This window comes from Argopecten irradians, chromosome 2 (assembly GCF_041381155.1).
Source record: "Argopecten irradians isolate NY chromosome 2, Ai_NY, whole genome shotgun sequence".
In the NCBI taxonomy this organism is placed as follows: domain Eukaryota; kingdom Metazoa; phylum Mollusca; class Bivalvia; order Pectinida; family Pectinidae; genus Argopecten; species Argopecten irradians.
The window spans coordinates 62,637,291-62,654,342 of NC_091135.1; the positions used below are offsets into that span (position 1 = coordinate 62,637,291).

Genomic DNA, 17,052 nt, shown 5'->3' on the forward strand with positions numbered 1-17,052 from the left:
TGTGGCGGCCATCTTGGATTTCGGATCGACCCGAAAAATAACAACACTTTGTCGGGACCATGTCAGGATCATTTCATGCAAGTTTCAGCCAAATCGCACCAGTAGAACTTGAGAAGAAGTTCAAAATGTGTTTTCAAGATGGCGCCTGTGGCGGCCATCTTGGATTTCGGATCGACCCGAAAAATAACAACACTTTGTCGGGACCATGTCAGGATCATTTCATGCAAGTTTCAGCCAAATTGCACCGGTAGAACTTGAGAAGAAGTTTAAAATGTGTTTTCAAGATGGCGGCTGTGGCGGCCATCTTGGATTTCAGATCGACCCGAAAAATAACAACACTTTGTCGGACCATCTCAGGATCATTTCAGGTAAGTTTCAGCTCAATCCCACTGGTCAAACTTGAGAAGAAGTTCAAAATGTGAAAAGTTAACGCACGGCGGACGGCGCACGGCGCACGGCGGACGGCGCACGGCGGACGGCGCACGGCGCACGGCGGACGGCGCACGACGACGGACGAAACATGATGACTATAGGTCATCCTGACCCTTCGGGTCAGATGACCTAAAAACATCAACTGCCAAAATCCAAGATGGCTGCCAGGCAGATTTTTCTATAATTGTCATATAGTCGAAAAAACCATGGGAACCATGCATGTAAAATCTGTGCAGTACTTCTCAAGAAATAGCAGTAACAAGCATTGTTTACAAACAGACCACGGACGAAAGGCGATTGGAATAGCCAAAATTTTGATGATGGTGGGCTAAAAATGTTTCAATAAATTGTTTTCCATACGTATAACAAGAACATCAAATATTGAACTATCATCAGATTTAAGGGTCGAAGGTACAGTCAGCCTTTTCATATAGGAACTTTCTCATTTAACGACCATCAACACAAACAGCATCTACCTTCTTTTTCACTGGGTTAGCCTTTGAAAACAAAGCATTAAGGAGCGCCATGGAATTCTTCTGTAGCTCAGGCCTGAAACATTGAGATATGGAAAATGATATGCAATATTGTCTGTAAATCTTGGTAAATGGAACTAATTCATGTACCATGTGATACCAGATAATGTTTATGTAGGACTAGTATCTCCAGTGGTTATGGAACATAACTATTTGTAATCTTTCTGTTGAAATGACGTTAGCGCAGGATATCATCTTTTGACATCATTCCATCACCATAGAAACAATAGTCTCCCAAAAAAAACATTATCGGGTATCACATGGTACATGAATTATTACCATTGAAAAGGTGAAACAAACTTTGCCTTCTATGCAATAAAGCACCACATGATATTCTAACATTAAATGAACACAGCTATTGATACAAATACATATTCAGGAGATCTATTGATACAAATACATATTCAGGAGATCAGACCCAAGATCAGTCACTGATACAAAATCTTTATAATTCTGTTTTATGTAATATTTCTATAGTTCAAACTCATGAAGTTAGTTGCATGTATTTGAGTATCAATAATCAAGACTGGACACCATAAAGGCTACATTTCTATCTACCCATCCCATCCCTTATTTCCTCTATGTTAAATATAGTTAAAGGTGATTGTGTGCCCTTTCCTCTTAGTCTACTGGTAAACTGTAATCCCTCTCCCTCTCTTCTTTATCTACTGGTATACTATGCCCTCCTTAACCCCCTCCCTTTCCTCTTAGTCTACTGGTATACTGTATTCCCACTTTCCTCTCCTCTTAGTCTACTGGTATACTGTAATCTCCCTCCTCTACCCCCTCCCTCTCCTCTTAGTCTACTGGTATACTGTAATCCCCCTCCTCTACCCCCTCCCTCTCCTCTTAGTCTACTGGTATACTGTAATCCCCCTCCTCTACCCCTTCCCTCTCCTCTTAGTCTACTGGTATACTGTAATCCCCCTCCTCTACCCCTTCCCTCTCCTCTTAGTCTACTGGTATACTGTAATCCCCCTCCTCTACCCCTTCCCTCTCCTCTTAGTCTACTGGTATACTGTAATCCCCCTCCTCTAACCCCTCCCGTTCCTCTTAGTCTACTGGTATACTGTAATCCCCCTCCTTTACCCCCTCTCTTTCCTCTTAGTCTACTGGTATACTGTAATCCCCCTCCTCTACCCCTTCCCTCTCCTCTTAGTCTACTGGTATACTGTAATCCCCTCATTTACCCCCTCTCTTTCCTCTTAGTCTACTGGTATACTGTAATCCCCCTCCTCTACCCCTTCCCTCTCCTCTTAGTCTACTGGTATACTGTAATCCCCCTCCTCTACCCCTTCCCTCTCCTCTTAGTCTACTGGTATACTGTAATCCCCCTCCTCTAACCCCTCCCGTTCCTCTTAGTCTACTGGTATACTGTAATCCCCCTCCTCTACCCCTTCCCTCTCCTCTTAGTCTACTGGTATACTGTAATCCCCCTCCTCTACCCCTTCCCTCTCCTCTTAGTCTACTGGTATACTGTAATCCTCTTTCCCTCTCCTCTTAGTCTTCTGGTATACTGTAATCCCCCTCCTCTACCCCCTAGTCTACTGGTATACTGTAATCCCCCTCCTTTACCCCCTCCCTTTCATCTTAGTCTACTGGTATACTGTAATCCTCCTCCTCTACCCCTTCCCTCTCCTCTTAGTCTACTGGTATACTGTAATCCCCCTTCCCTCTTCTCTTAGTCTACTGGTATACTGTAATCCCCCTCCTCTACCCCTTCCCTCTCCTCTTAGTCTACTGGTATACTGTAATCCCCCTTCCCTCTTCTCTTAGTCTACTGGTATACTGTAATCCCCCTCCTCTACTCCTTCCCTCTCCTCTTAGTCTACTGGTATACTGTAATCCCCCTCCTCTACCCCTTCCCTCTCCTCTTAGTCTACTGGTATACTGTAATTCCCCTTCCCTCTTCTCTTAGTCTACTGGTATACTGTAATCCCCCTCTTCTACCCCCTCCCTCTCCTCTTAGTTTTCTGGTATACTGTAATCCCCCCCCTCCCTTTCCTCTTAGTCTTCTGGTATACTGTAATCCCCCTCCTCTACCCCCTAGTCTACTGGTATACTGTAATCCCCCTCCTTTACCCCCTCCCTTTCATCTTAGTCTACTGGTATACTGTAATCCCCCTCCTCTACCCCTTCCCTCTCCTCTTAGTCTACTGGTATACTGTAATCCCCCTTCCCTGTTCTCTTAGTCTACTGGTATACTGTAATCCCCCTCCTCTACTCCTTCCCTCTCCTCTTAGTCTACTGGTATACTGTAATCCCCCTCCTCTACCCCTTCCCTCTCCTCTTAGTCTACTGGTATACTGTAATCCCCCCTCCTCTACTCCTTCCCTCTCCTCTTAGTCTACTGGTATACTGTAATCCCCCTCCTCTACCCCTTCCCTCTCCTCTTAGTCTACTGGTATACTGTAATCCCCCTTCCCTCTTCTCTTAGTCTACTGGTATACTGTAAACCCCCTCCTCTACCCCTCCTGTTCCTCTTAGTCTACTGGTATACTGTAATTCCCCTTCCCTCTTCTCTTAGTCTACTGGTATACTGTAATCCCCCTCCTCTACCCCCTCCCTCTCCTCTTAGTCTACTGGTATACTGTAATCCCCCTTCCCTCTTCTCTTAGTCTACTGGTATACTGTAATCCCCCTCCTCTACCCCTTCCCTCTCCTCTTAGTCTACTGGTTTACTGTAATCCCCCTCCTCTACCCCTTCCCTCTCCTCTAAGTCTACTGGTATACTGTAATCCCCCTTCCCTCTTCTCTTAGTCTACTGGTATACTGTAATCCCCCTCCTCTACCCCTTCCCTCTCCTCTAAGTCTACTGGTATACTGTAATCCCCCTTCCCTTTTCTCTTAGTCTACTGGTATACTGTAATCCCCCTCCTCTACCCCTTCCCTCTCCTCTTAGTCTACTGGTATACTGTAATTCCCCTTCCCTCTTCTCTTAGTCTACTGGTATACTGTAATCCCCCTCCTCTACCCCTTCCCTCTCCTCTTAGTCTACTGGTATACTGTAATTCCCCTTCCCTCTTCTCTTAGTCTACTGGTATACTGTAATCCCCCTCCTCTACCCCTTCCCTCTCCTCTTAGTCTACTGGTATACTGTAATCCCCCTCCTCTACCCCCTCCCTCTCCTCTAAGTCTACTGGTATACTGTAATCCCCCTCCTCTACCCCTTCCCTCTCCTCTTAGTCTACTGGTATACTGTAATCCCCCTCCTCTACCCCTTCCCTCTCCTCTAAGTCTACTGGTATACTGTAATCCCCCTTCCCTCTTCTCTTAGTCTACTGGTATACTGTAATCCCCCTCCTCTACCCCTTCCCTCTCCTCTTAGTCTACTGGTATACTGTAATCCCCCTTCCCTCTTCTCTTAGTCTACTGGTATACTGTAATCCCCCTCCTCTACTCCTTCCCTCTCCTCTTAGTCTACTGGTATACTGTAATTCCCCTTCCCTCTTCTCTTAGTCTACTGGTATACTGTAATCCCCCTCCTCTACCCCTTCCCTCTCCTCTTAGTCTTCTGGTATACCGTAATCCCCCTCCTCTACCACCTCTCTTTCCTCTTTATTTACTCTTACTATCCACACTATACTTACATTTACATACTGTCTCCTGTTGACCTAGCATGTACTACTCTACAATACTTCCCTTAGCTTTTTCCTTTCCTACTGATATGTTTGTATTTCCCTGTGGTGTAAAATGCCATGCTCCATAATAAGCCCATCCAACTATAGTAATAGTGTATTAAGGTAGACCGTCCCTTCTGGTTTCCTCTCATGGATTTCGTTCATTTTTTGATATTTTGATTTTAGCTATACCCTGATCACAAAAACCGCATAAAAATCATATGTCACCGGGTTAATTTTTCTTCCAGGGTTGCTTAAAGATATGTACAAATGACTTTATAATCCGGCTTTTAAGGATTTTTAAATAAATAATATTAACTCCCTGTAGCATCCCTTAACATATAAATAATATACCTGTAACATGTTCATACCTTCAGTAGGTGATATAGAATTCATTACTATATCCAACAAGCTGGGTTTTCCACAATAAAACGAAATATCATTATTTTAAAATTAAGTCTGGACCCAATTTTAGTGAAAAAATGCATCAAAATAGTAATGTTTTCTTTTTTTCTGAAAAAATGATCTCAGGAAAAATCGATTTTTTAGATTTTCCATGAAGATTGGCTTATTTGCAATACGAAAAGCCAATAAAAAGTATACCTCACCGCATTATTTTTCAAATTATGACCGATTTGCTTCCTACTACCCCTTAAATTTTGGTCTGAAAATGTTAAAAAATAGGCGAATCCGTAGCACTTTTCAACGTTTTTATGTTATTTATCTACCCTTGTTAGATTTTACCGATTGGCACACCTTTAGATTGATACACTTCAAGTAAACACTCGAAAAGGTTCTAGACGAAATACTTGCTCGAATGCCGATTTCAGAAGCGAGTTGTAATAGATGGGTACAGAGAAATAAAATACGTTTGCTGGGATTCGGATAGCGACGTAACAAACGTATGATGTCACAGAAGGGACGGTCTACGTTAACTAAATAGGTAATGCTCCACCACTTTCTTCTTTGCCTGTCCCCCTCCTGTAACATTTTGCCCTCCCCCTGTTTGGAGGTAGTGTCTGTCTTTACTTATATTTAAGGTTAATTTGCATTGACTATGTGTTGATGCAACTCTCTACATTCTTCATCAATGTCTCCTCCTCTACATTCTTCATCAATGTCTCCTCCTCTACATTCTTCATCAATGTCTCCTCCTCTACATTCTTCATCAATGTCTCCTCCTCTACATTCTTCATCAATGTCTCCTCCTCTACATTCTTCAATTCTTCCCAATGACCTCACTACCAGACCATGTTAGTTTGACAGTAACCCCTGTAGGCACTGTCCTTATTTCCCCACACACTCTCCTACCCCGGGCCTAACCCTCCCCACCCCCTCTCCCTACCACTAACCCTCCCCATCTCTTCTCCCTCCCCCAACTCTCTCCATCCAGTCCTCACTGCTCTCTCTCCTTCCCCTAACCCTCCCCATCTAGTCTCCCCGCCCTTACCCTCCACGCCCCCTCTCCCAATCAAGTCTCTCCCACCTTAACCCTCCACGCCCCCTCTCCTACCCCTTATCCTTCCCATCCAGAATCCCACACCCTAACCCTCCACTCCTCTTCTCCCACCCCTAGCTCTCCCCCACCTTAGCCCTCCCTGCCCTCTCTCCTACCCCTAACCCTCCCCATCCAGTCTCCCCCACCCTAACCCTCCACGCCCCCTCTCCCACACCCTAGCTCTCCCCCACCTTAACCCTCCCTGCCACTTCTCCCACCTCTAACTCTCCCTATCCAGTCTCCCCCACCTTAACCCTCCCTGCCACTTCTCCCACCCCTAGCTCTCCCTATCCAGTCTCCCCCACCTTAACCCTCCCTGCCACTTCTCCCACCCCTAGCTCTCCCAATCCAGTCTCCCCCCACTTTAACCCTCCCTGCCACTTCTCCCACCCCTAGCTCTCCCTATCCAGTCTCCCCCACCTTAACCCTCCATGCCACTTCTCCCACCCCTAGCTCTCCCTATCCAGTCTCCCCCACCTTCACCCTCCTGCCACTTCTCCCACCCCTAGCTCTCCCTATCCAGTCTCCCACACCCTGACCCTCCATGCCCACATCATGCACTTACGTTTGGAGGTGACTGTGTACTTTCTCCTGTGAACCCAGTATATAATTCTCCACTATGTCTATCTTGTTTGTCGCACTGCTGTAATATATACAAAGAAAACAATTCGGTGAAAAAATCTTTCAGCAAAGGGAGGATTACTGAAAAATATGACAACATTGATCTGAATTTCAACACATTTCATAATCTACTGGGCCCAGTTTATTCAAAAGATGACCACACCAAATAAATCAGTTGTTCTTCGGAAGTGAGGAAAATAAATTGGGAGCGAGCGAGCGAATTTTTTTTATTTTTAATTAAATATTCATTTTCAGATTTTCAGAGGCGAAAGGTCATGTGAGAGCTAATTTTTTGGCAATTTTTTTTTTTAAACATTTCAAAATATTTACATCTAATTAATTATAATTATATTCAAGCAATATTCTTAAAAGAAAAAAAATTAAGTTCATTGATTCAATAGAGCGTCTTTTTATATCAAATTTTAATCAAATTGGAAAAAAAACGGAGTAGCTCTAGGTCAAAACTTGATTTGCCAATTGAAACTTACTGGTCTTAAATTATGATGATCCATGATTCGCAGGAAAGATTTAATTTCATTGACGAAGATGCCTGTATTTCAACCCTATTTTACCCTTATTCTTTTTAATTTATCTGTTATTGAATAAAAAAAAAAATAAAAAAATACTAGGCTTACATTGATTTAACTTTCAACAGTTGAACATTTTTCACAATTATGTATAATGAAGCAATATACTAAATTTTCATTTCAACATAAATACTCATTTTTAGAAAATATCAGATCTGCTACAGTAATAATCAAAATGTAACTAATCTGAGAGAGAAAAAAAGTAAAAAAAAGAAAGAAATTAAATTAAATATTTTATTGATTTAATTATATTTACTATTACCAATTTTATCATTTTATCAACATGTAGTCTAAATTCTACACCAAAATTCTATTAAGATAATCCCCTTCCATTAATAAAACTCAACACGATTATTAGTGATATCCTAAAATTGTATACCAATCCGGATCCACTATTACAATTACCCAAAATGGTGGCCATTACAAAATTTGTGACGTCTATGGATAGTAAGGCCTATTAATTATAAACATTAATCAAAGTGCCAAGGCCACTCATAGATGCTGTAAATGAAGGACTCAAACAAAGGAATAAAGAAATTGTTTTTTTTTCATTTAAATATTGAATTTAGTATACTAAGTGTGCAGTGTTGAATTTCAGAGTTTAACAAAATATATTTACAGTATACCGTATTTATTTTATGATATTTAAAGTTTTTCAAGAACAATAAGTTGAATAACTCATTTTCCTGAAATAACTGTTATACATTTTATATCTAAATTATTTCTGAAATTACGATTTCAACACCAATGAAACCGTTCAGAATCTGGGTACCATTCTTTATTAATTGCTAAATTATCAATTTCATCAATTTCTCTTCAAAGACAAAAAGAAGTAAACATATCCGTATCTTAAGATCCACTTAACATTGAAGAATATTTTCGGAAAAATATAACATTAGAAATATTACCATTTCCAGATATGTTTGGATTTCCTTTTTAGAAAACTAACATGGGTTGCTTTAATTTGATGACTTTTGACTAATAAATTATGGCCAAATACTTCTGTCAAATAAAAGGTACATTACTGCATTACGTATATCACTCGGATTTCTTTTAAATTCACAAGAACGATAGCCATTAACATTAAGAAAACTTCATGTAATGTATTGGACTTTAGCAAGTCTTCGTAAGCCTAGTTGGCGAGATATTATCGTGCAGAACATTTAATCGTGAGTTTTGCTTTGCTGACTTTTGACTTATAATAAAACATGGCCATATCCTTTTGCCAATTAAAAGGTACATTATTTGGTCACTTATAACACTCAAACTTCTTTTGAATTCATAAGAACGCTAACATCAAGAAAACTCCATGCAATGCATCGGACTTTAGCAAGTCTTCATATGGCTACCGTACATTACACGGCAATATAAGTTCATTTTTTACTTTAAGTTGCTCGTACATATAAAGATCTATATAATCATTATATTTTGTAAGTTTATGTTGATAAATTTTGTACTTTTTCCCTTTCGATAGACAAAAGACACAACTACCAGTGACATATAAAGGGAGGAAACACATACTTTTACTGCACAATAATATCATCAGATAGTTCGTCAATGTAACCAACATAAAAAAACTTTATAAGCGTTATAAGAACTTTCTTTTGCAGTTACCTTCCTAACATTTGATTACAATAATCGATCAGTAGCATGAATTACGTAAAATTTAAATAAACATACACAATCCAAAATCCACCGAAAGTCTGTCGTGGAAGAAGACAGCAAAGAAGGCGTTTTTCGTGATTTTCTGGAGACTACTGATCTCGGAGTAATACAAATATCATAGAGTCCCAACTGATCACTTAAAACACTCCATCCATGGTGTATATGTATGTACAAATTCAATGTCTGTGGTTTTTAATATTGAGGTTTTATTTTTTCATACCATCAAGTATTACGTGAAATGAACAAAACAACTTTTAATTTTCATCTTGGAGTGGTTTCATTGTTTCGATGTGCACAGGCTCGCCGAGCGTACCTAAGAATGCTGTTTCACAGCATCAAAAATGTGAGTAAATCATTTACAGTTGTAAGCAGTTTTTGTTTTTGAAGTAATGCTCACTATCTATAATGCATAAAATTCCTTGAATGGCCAGATGATTGTTTGACCTCAGACTCAGCCATAATACACATGTAACAGTAACGTTACACACTTGAATGTAGCCCCATGACAGACTAATAATTAGGACTGCTGATGTTGGTCAGAGAGTGTTCACACCTCTTTGTTTACTTCATTATTAAGCCATGGCCAGTGCTCAACTGCCTGGTATGTAGATATGGCTAGGGTTGACGTATTTAACCATATGGAAACGCCTGAACAAAAATCTGGATTTGCCAATTTTTTTTAAGATGCGCTGCAATTTTTCTCTTTTTTTTACTGTTTTCTCAACTTAGATATTTTAGGAGCGGGATTCCCGACAAACAACTGATTTATTTGGTGTGGCCTAAGGCTAATCACAGTTTAATGACAATTTTCAAACCAAGATAAAATAATTCCTGGCTCCAGGATCATAAAACAATTTTAGACTTAAGTTTAGACTTAGCCAATCAGAATTGACATAACTTTTTGTAACATCATCTTTGATTGACTAAGTCTAAATCTAAGACAGTTTTGTACTTAAAGTTGTTTCATGATCCTGAGACCTGGTAATGCGAATTTAGAAAAATTTTGATAAGAATCTTAAGAACTCCATTCTTTACTTACTTGCCGAGTTTATTGAAGATATAATCACATTTTTTGCAGTAAATAAGAAATCAAAATTTCACTAATCATGTGATTAATCTAATCATGCTTTGAACAACTTGGCCCAGGCATACAACAAATCCAAATAGCTTAACCTTATGTACACAGATATAATGTAGAAATGACAGTGAATAATGAATACAGAACATCCAGATGTCTACACAAGTCAGTATACTTACCTATGTAAAACTATACACTCAAGGATTTCCAGACCCGCCTGTATACAACTGTTACCAGACTTTGAACTGAGCACACATTCTGTCACCTAAACAACAATACAAAACTGTTATTACCACCATATATATACCAGAAACAATTAAAGTGTAAACATTCAAAAATGTACAGTTTTCATAACTTTGCCTGACTATGTATAAGTGATTATCCAATATTAAAGTGATATTTAATGTTCAGTTGATCAACTGCACATACTCATACCACTACGAAAAGTAAAAATTGTATATAGCAGTAAAAGTTTTTATTTGATGTTAGATTGTACATAACAAACCTTCTTTGTGAAGTCGACCTGAAGGACGTCCCAGGACACCACACCATGGTCCATCAGCGCTACAAATCCCTTAAGGATGTAGGACAGGGGCTCACCATGGCTGTTAACAAACAACATTTGTTTTGTTCTATTTTCTTTGATAGATAATCAAAAATTATATATAACAGATAAGCTAACTTCAATTAAGAGTAAATGTAAAGAAATCAAATGATTTCAGTACAAGGATAATATATAGTACCAAATGTCTTTCTCTTCCCTGAATCCCAATGAAGATATCAAACACACTGGATCAGTAATTAATATAAATGCACTTATGCAAACTTCCAATGTGATATTAAGAGCCAACTGTCAGAATGTAATGAACAAATCTACTTGATTTTGTTTTAATTTTCAAATTTCTGCGACTCCTGAAATTTCTAACAAGAGATCCCAGCGGGATCTTGGCGCCCACCAAAGAATGATCTATGTCTAACAATGGAAAGAGGGATACTTTCTCTGCTTTTCAAACTTTTTCAAACAAACTACATAAAATTTGAGACAGACCGCTTCAGTACTTTCTGAGAAACAGCAGTAACAAACTTCAATGAAATCCAAGATGGCAGCCGGTTGGCCATTTTGTTGACCAATCAGTCCCAATAGGTACTATGCACAACTAGGCCCCAAGGGGAACCTACATATGGAATTTGAGAGAGATCCCTTCATTAATTTTTGAGAAATAGAGGTAACTATCAAAGTCCAAGATGACGGCCAGTCAGCCATCTTGTTGTCCGATCAGTTACAAAATGTAATATGCACAACTAGGACCATAGTTGGTACAAAACTCTAACTATCAAAATCTAAGATGGCTGCCAGGCAGCCATCTTCTTGACCAATCAGTCCCAAAATGAAATATGTACAACTAGGGTCCTATGGGGAACCTATATGTAAAATTTGAGAGAGATCCATTCAGTACTTTCTGAGAAATAGTGGTAACAAACTTTAACTATCAAAATCCAAGATGGCTGTCACTTGGCCATCTTGTTAGTCGATCAGTCTCAAAATACAATATGCACAACTAGGGTCCTAGGGGAACATACACATAAAATTTGAGAAAGATCCCTTCAGTACTTTCTGAGAAATAGCGGCAACGAGAATTGTTACTTGGTGGACAGACAGACAGCGATTTGTATCGCCCACCATCTGATGATGGCGGGCTAAAAACACAAATATTTACCTATAATGCCCTGACTGTGTACCTTATATTCCTAGATTGTAGATGAATAAAAAAACTTACTGTTTGCCATCTACAACAAATTTGATGATGAGCTGATGGCCAGCCTTGTTAATGAACTCCATAGCAAATGTACCGTCTGAAGAGAGGCTAGCCAATTTCTTCAACGATTCAAGTCTCTCCTCCGGTTTTCCATCCTTCAACTTGCCATAAATACCTAGGGCTGTCTTTGCCTAAATAGCAATTGTAATCCAGTTTTAAAATATTACAGTAATTTCCTTTATCTTTAAAAGATGATAAAAAACATACAGTAATATCCTTTACCTTTAAAAAATAATAAAAAAACAAACTGTACCAATTATACATTTTGAACTATTAATTCTCAAGAAAATTTATCACCTACATGAGATTTTTTCACAACAATTCCTTTTAATTCCTTCAACAATCTTATTTTTATTTATTTCTCAATATATTGAACACCAATGACCTTTAATTCCTAACTTATGTTAAAATAATGCTTTTCTTAAATTGATAAAGGAAATAGTAAACAGACAATACATGTATGTACATACTGGAGAGGAGGTCAGCTGAAGTACATTGCCATTGGAAATCTCAGATCGATTCTGGAAATAGACATAAATAAATATCGTTAGTGGTAAATATCACATCAGCTGTACTGTTTCTAAAGCTTTTCGTTTATTATAATTTTGCTCGGTTTTACAAAACGTAAAAGTTTTACACAGATGTCAGTTTTGAGGTCTATGTGTATTACTCTTGTGAGGAGTCAGTTAGAATACTGTCTGGACTCCTTACAAAACATATCTAATTCATCGTGTAGAAGTTGTCCAACAGACATTTTTGAAAGTCTTATGTTAAAAGACCCACATTGATTACAACTCTATGTCTTTTACTGACATCTGTAAACATTTTTATCTTCCTTGCTTGGAAAGTAGGCGGCCATTGTTAGACATGGTCTTTCTTTTTAACAGTACTTATAATTGTTCTTACCTAGTCAACCAATTGTGTTTTTAGTCCCTAGTCGTAATTTACGTTCAAGTCGTTCCAATCAATTTTATTACCAGCGTAGTAGATTTAATGTGATAAAGTACAGTATCTTAAACCGAATACCATCTTGTTTTTTTGGTATCAACTCTGCGTCGGACTGTGATATGTTTTGGTTATCCATTGCACCATCTAAAACCCGTTTAAAGACAAACTTACATTAGTTTGTAACTGGATGTTTACTTCTGTTTCTCTTTTACCTAGTACTCTTCTGTGATATATTTATGTTAGATGTATAAATTTGTTGTCCATTCAGTAAGTGTACCTTCTGGTCTGTGGAATTGGAAATAGAAATAATAGCCCTACCCTTTCTGTGATGTACGTCTGTCTATTAGGCTCTGAAAACTGCAGGGCATAGTCGTCAGGGTTTGCCAGATTCCATCTGTCGAATGTTCAATTTGAGAAATGGTAAATTATTTCATTGGCAACAACATAAGAGGTAACATTTTGTTTTACTGAATCCAAGTCTCCTTTAATTTGAATAAGGCTTTCTGTCACATCCTTTAATGTTCGTTATCATCTTAACTTAATACTGAAAACTTATGGAATAGTTGCAAGCTGGTAGATAAAAAGTCAACTACAATAACTGCTTCAGATAAAAAGTCAACTACAATAACTGCTTCAGATAAAAAGTCAACTACAATAACTGCTTCAGATAAAAAGTCAACTACAATAACTGCTTCAGATAAAAAGTCAACTACAATAACTGCTTCAGGTAAAAAGTCAACTACAATAACTGCTTCAGATAAAAGTCAACTACAATAACTGCTTCAGATAAAAAGTCAACTACAATAACTGCTTCAGATAACAAGAGATCCCAGAGGGATCTTGGCACCCACCTAAGAATGATCTTTGTCTGACAAAGGAAAGAGGGATCTTTTCTCTGCTTTTCAAGCTTTTACTACATATAACTACACATGAAATTTGAGAAAGATCCCTTGACTATTTTCTGAGATATATAACAGTAACAAACTTCAATTATCAAAATCCAAGATGGCTACCTGTCGGCCATCTTGTTCACCGATCGGTCCTAAAATGCAATATGCACAACTAGGGCCCTAAGGGAACCTGCACATGAAATTTGAGATGAATTCTTTCGGTACTTTTTGAGAAATAGCGGTAACAAACTTTAAACTATCAAAATCCAAGATGGCAGCCTGTCGGCCATCTTGTTAACCGATTGGTCCCAAAATGCAATATGCACAACTAGGCCCCTAGGGGAACTTACATGTGAAATTTGAGAAAGATCCCTTCAGTACATTATGAGAAATAGCGGAAAAAAAACTTCAATTGTCAAAATCCAAGATGGCGTCCTGTTGGCTACCTGTCGGCCATCTTGTTCACCGATCGGTCCTACAATGCAATATTCACAACTAGACCCCTAGAAGAACCTGCACATACAATTTGAGACAGATCCCTTCAGTACATTCTTAGACATAGCGGAAAAAAACTTCAACTATCAAAATCCAAGATGGCGTCCTGTCGGCCATCTTGTTCACTGATCTGTCCAAAAATGCAATATGCACAACTAGACCCCTAGGGGAACCTGCACATGCAATTTGATACAGATCCCTGGAGTACTTTCTGAGAAATAGTGGTAATAAGCTTTAACTATCAAAATCCAAGATGGCGGCCTGTCGGCCATCTTGTTCATCAATCGGTCCAAAAATGCAATATGCACAACTAGGCCCCTAGGGGAACCTGCACATGCAATTTGAGTCAGATCCCTTCAGTACTTTCTGAGAAATAGCTGTAACAAACTTCAATTGTCAAAATCCAAGATGGCGGCCTGTCGACCATCTTGTTCATCGATCGGTCCCAAAATGCAATATGCACAACTAGGGCCCTAAGGGAACCTGTACATGAAATTTGAGATGAATTCTTTAGGTACTTTTTGAGAAATAGCGGTAACAAACTTTAAACTATCAAAATCCAAGATGGCGGCCTGTCGGCCATCTTGTTCATCAATCGGTCCAAAAATGCAATATGCACAACTAGGTCCCTAGGGGAACCTGCACATGCAATTTGAGTCAGATCCCTTCAGTACTTTCTGAGAAATAGCTGTAACAAACTTCAATTGTCAAAATCCAAGATGGCGGCCTGTCGGCCATCTTGTTCATCGATCGATCGGTCCCAAAATGCGTTATGCACAACTAGGGCCCTAAGGGAACCTGTACATGAAATTTGAGATGAATTCTTTTGGTACTTTTTGAGAAATAGGGGTAACAAACTTTAAACTATCAAAATCCAAGATGGCGGCCTGTCGGCCATCTTGTTAACCGATTGGTCCCAAAATGCAATATGCACAACTAGGCCCCTAGGGGAACTTACATGTGAAATTTGAGAAAGATCCCTTCAGTACATTATGAGAAATAGCGGAAAAAAAACTTCAATTGTATCAAAATCCAAGATGGCGTCCTGTTGGCTACCTGTCGGCCATCTTGTTCACCGATCGGTCCTACAATGCAATATTCACAACTAGACCCCTAGAAGAACCTGCACATACAATTTGAGACAGATCCCTTCAGTACATTCTTAGACATAGCGGAAAAAACTTCAACTATCAAAATCCAAGATGGCGTCCTGTCGGCCATCTTGTTCACTGATCTGTCCAAAAATGCAATATGCACAACTAGACCCCTAGGGGAACCTGCACATGCAATTTGATACAGATCCCTGGAGTACTTTCTGAGAAATAGTGGTAATAAGCTTTAACTATCAAAATCCAAGATGGCGGCCTGTCGGCCATCTTGTTCATCAATCGGTCCAAAAATGCAATATGCACAACTAGGCCCCTAGGGGAACCTGCACATGCAATTTGAGTCAGATCCCTTCAGTACTTTCTGAGAAATAGCTGTAACAAACTTCAATTGTCAAAATCCAAGATGGCGGCCTGTCGGCCATCTTGTTCATCGATCGGTCCCAAAATGCAATATGCACAACTAGGGCCCTAAGGGAACCTGTACATGAAATTTGAGATGAATTCTTTAGGTACTTTTTGAGAAATAGCGGTAACAAACTTTAAACTATCAAAATCCAAGATGGCGGCCTGTCGGCCATCTTGTTCATCAATCGGTCCAAAAATGCAATATGCACAACTAGGTCCCTAGGGGAACCTGCACATGCAATTTGAGTCAGATCCCTTCAGTACTTTCTGAGAAATAGCTGTAACAAACTTCAATTGTCAAAATCCAAGATGGCGGCCTGTCGGCCATCTTGTTCATCGATCGGTCCCAAAATGCGTTATGCACAACTAGGGCCCTAAGGGAACCTGTACATGAAATTTGAGATGAATTCTTTTGGTACTTTTTGAGAAATAGCGGTAACAAACTTTAAACTATCAAAATCCAAGATGGCGGCCTGTCGGCCATCTTGTTAACCGATTGGTCCCAAAATGCAATATGCACAACTAGGCCCCTAGGGGAACTTACATGTGAAATTTGAGAAAGATCCCTTCAGTACAATCTGAGAAATAGCGGTAACAAACTTTAAATATCAAAATCCAAGATGGCTGCCTGGCGGCCATTTTGTTAACCGATTGATCCCAAAATACAATATGCACAACTAGGGCCCTAGGGGAACCTACATATGAAATTTGAGAAACATCCCTTCAGTACTTTCTGATAAATAGCGGTAACAAGAATTGTTAACGGACGGAAGGACGGACGGACGGAAGGACGGACGGACGGACGACGGACCACGGACAAAAAGCGATTTGAATAGCCCACCATCTGTTGATGGTGGGCTAAAAAGTCAACTACAATAACTGCTTCAGATAAAAAGTCAACTACAATAGCTGCTTCAGATAAAGACTATTTTCTATTTATTCTACTTTACCTCTCTGATATATCTTGTATGATAGCAGCAAGTGGTCTATTCTGAAATAAAAATAGTTCACATATTATTTACAATGATCAACAACAACCTGAAATTATTTCAAATAACAGATGAATGGCCTTATACGTGTACACAGTTGCCGGTACAATATGTAAAATGAAATATGGCAGGAAACTTTTATCAGGTAAAATGTATATACATGCACTTGATTAAGGAGGCGGATGAAAGCCAGAGTACCAAGAGAAAATTCAAAAACCATTGACATTCGACATTTTGTCAGTACTTGATAACTGCACCCACTTGGGAACCAGAAGTAGATGTGATTTAATACACATTTATAGATACATATGTGTTGACCAACCATACATACATGTATTAGCTAATCCAGCTTTATTTGTCCTAAG

General features: G+C 39.2%; 1 protein-coding gene across 3 annotated transcripts in view; it reads right to left on the reverse strand.

Annotated features, from left to right (window-relative positions):
* Positions 1 to 17,052, reverse strand: part of LOC138316188 (engulfment and cell motility protein 1-like) — a 56,745-nt gene that overhangs the window by 37,039 nt on the left and 2,654 nt on the right. For all 3 annotated transcript variants that reach the window (XM_069257752.1, XM_069257754.1, XM_069257755.1), the window contains exons 2-9: positions 16,649 to 16,689; positions 13,118 to 13,193; positions 12,322 to 12,372; positions 11,813 to 11,982; positions 10,540 to 10,639; positions 10,214 to 10,299; positions 6,649 to 6,726; positions 909 to 981 (exon numbers count right to left, since the gene is read on the reverse strand). In XM_069257752.1, coding sequence (XP_069113853.1) covers positions 909 to 981; positions 6,649 to 6,726; positions 10,214 to 10,299; positions 10,540 to 10,639; positions 11,813 to 11,982; positions 12,322 to 12,372; positions 13,118 to 13,193; positions 16,649 to 16,689 — 675 coding nt within the window. The remainder of the gene's footprint in view (positions 1 to 908; positions 982 to 6,648; positions 6,727 to 10,213; positions 10,300 to 10,539; positions 10,640 to 11,812; positions 11,983 to 12,321; positions 12,373 to 13,117; positions 13,194 to 16,648; positions 16,690 to 17,052) is intronic.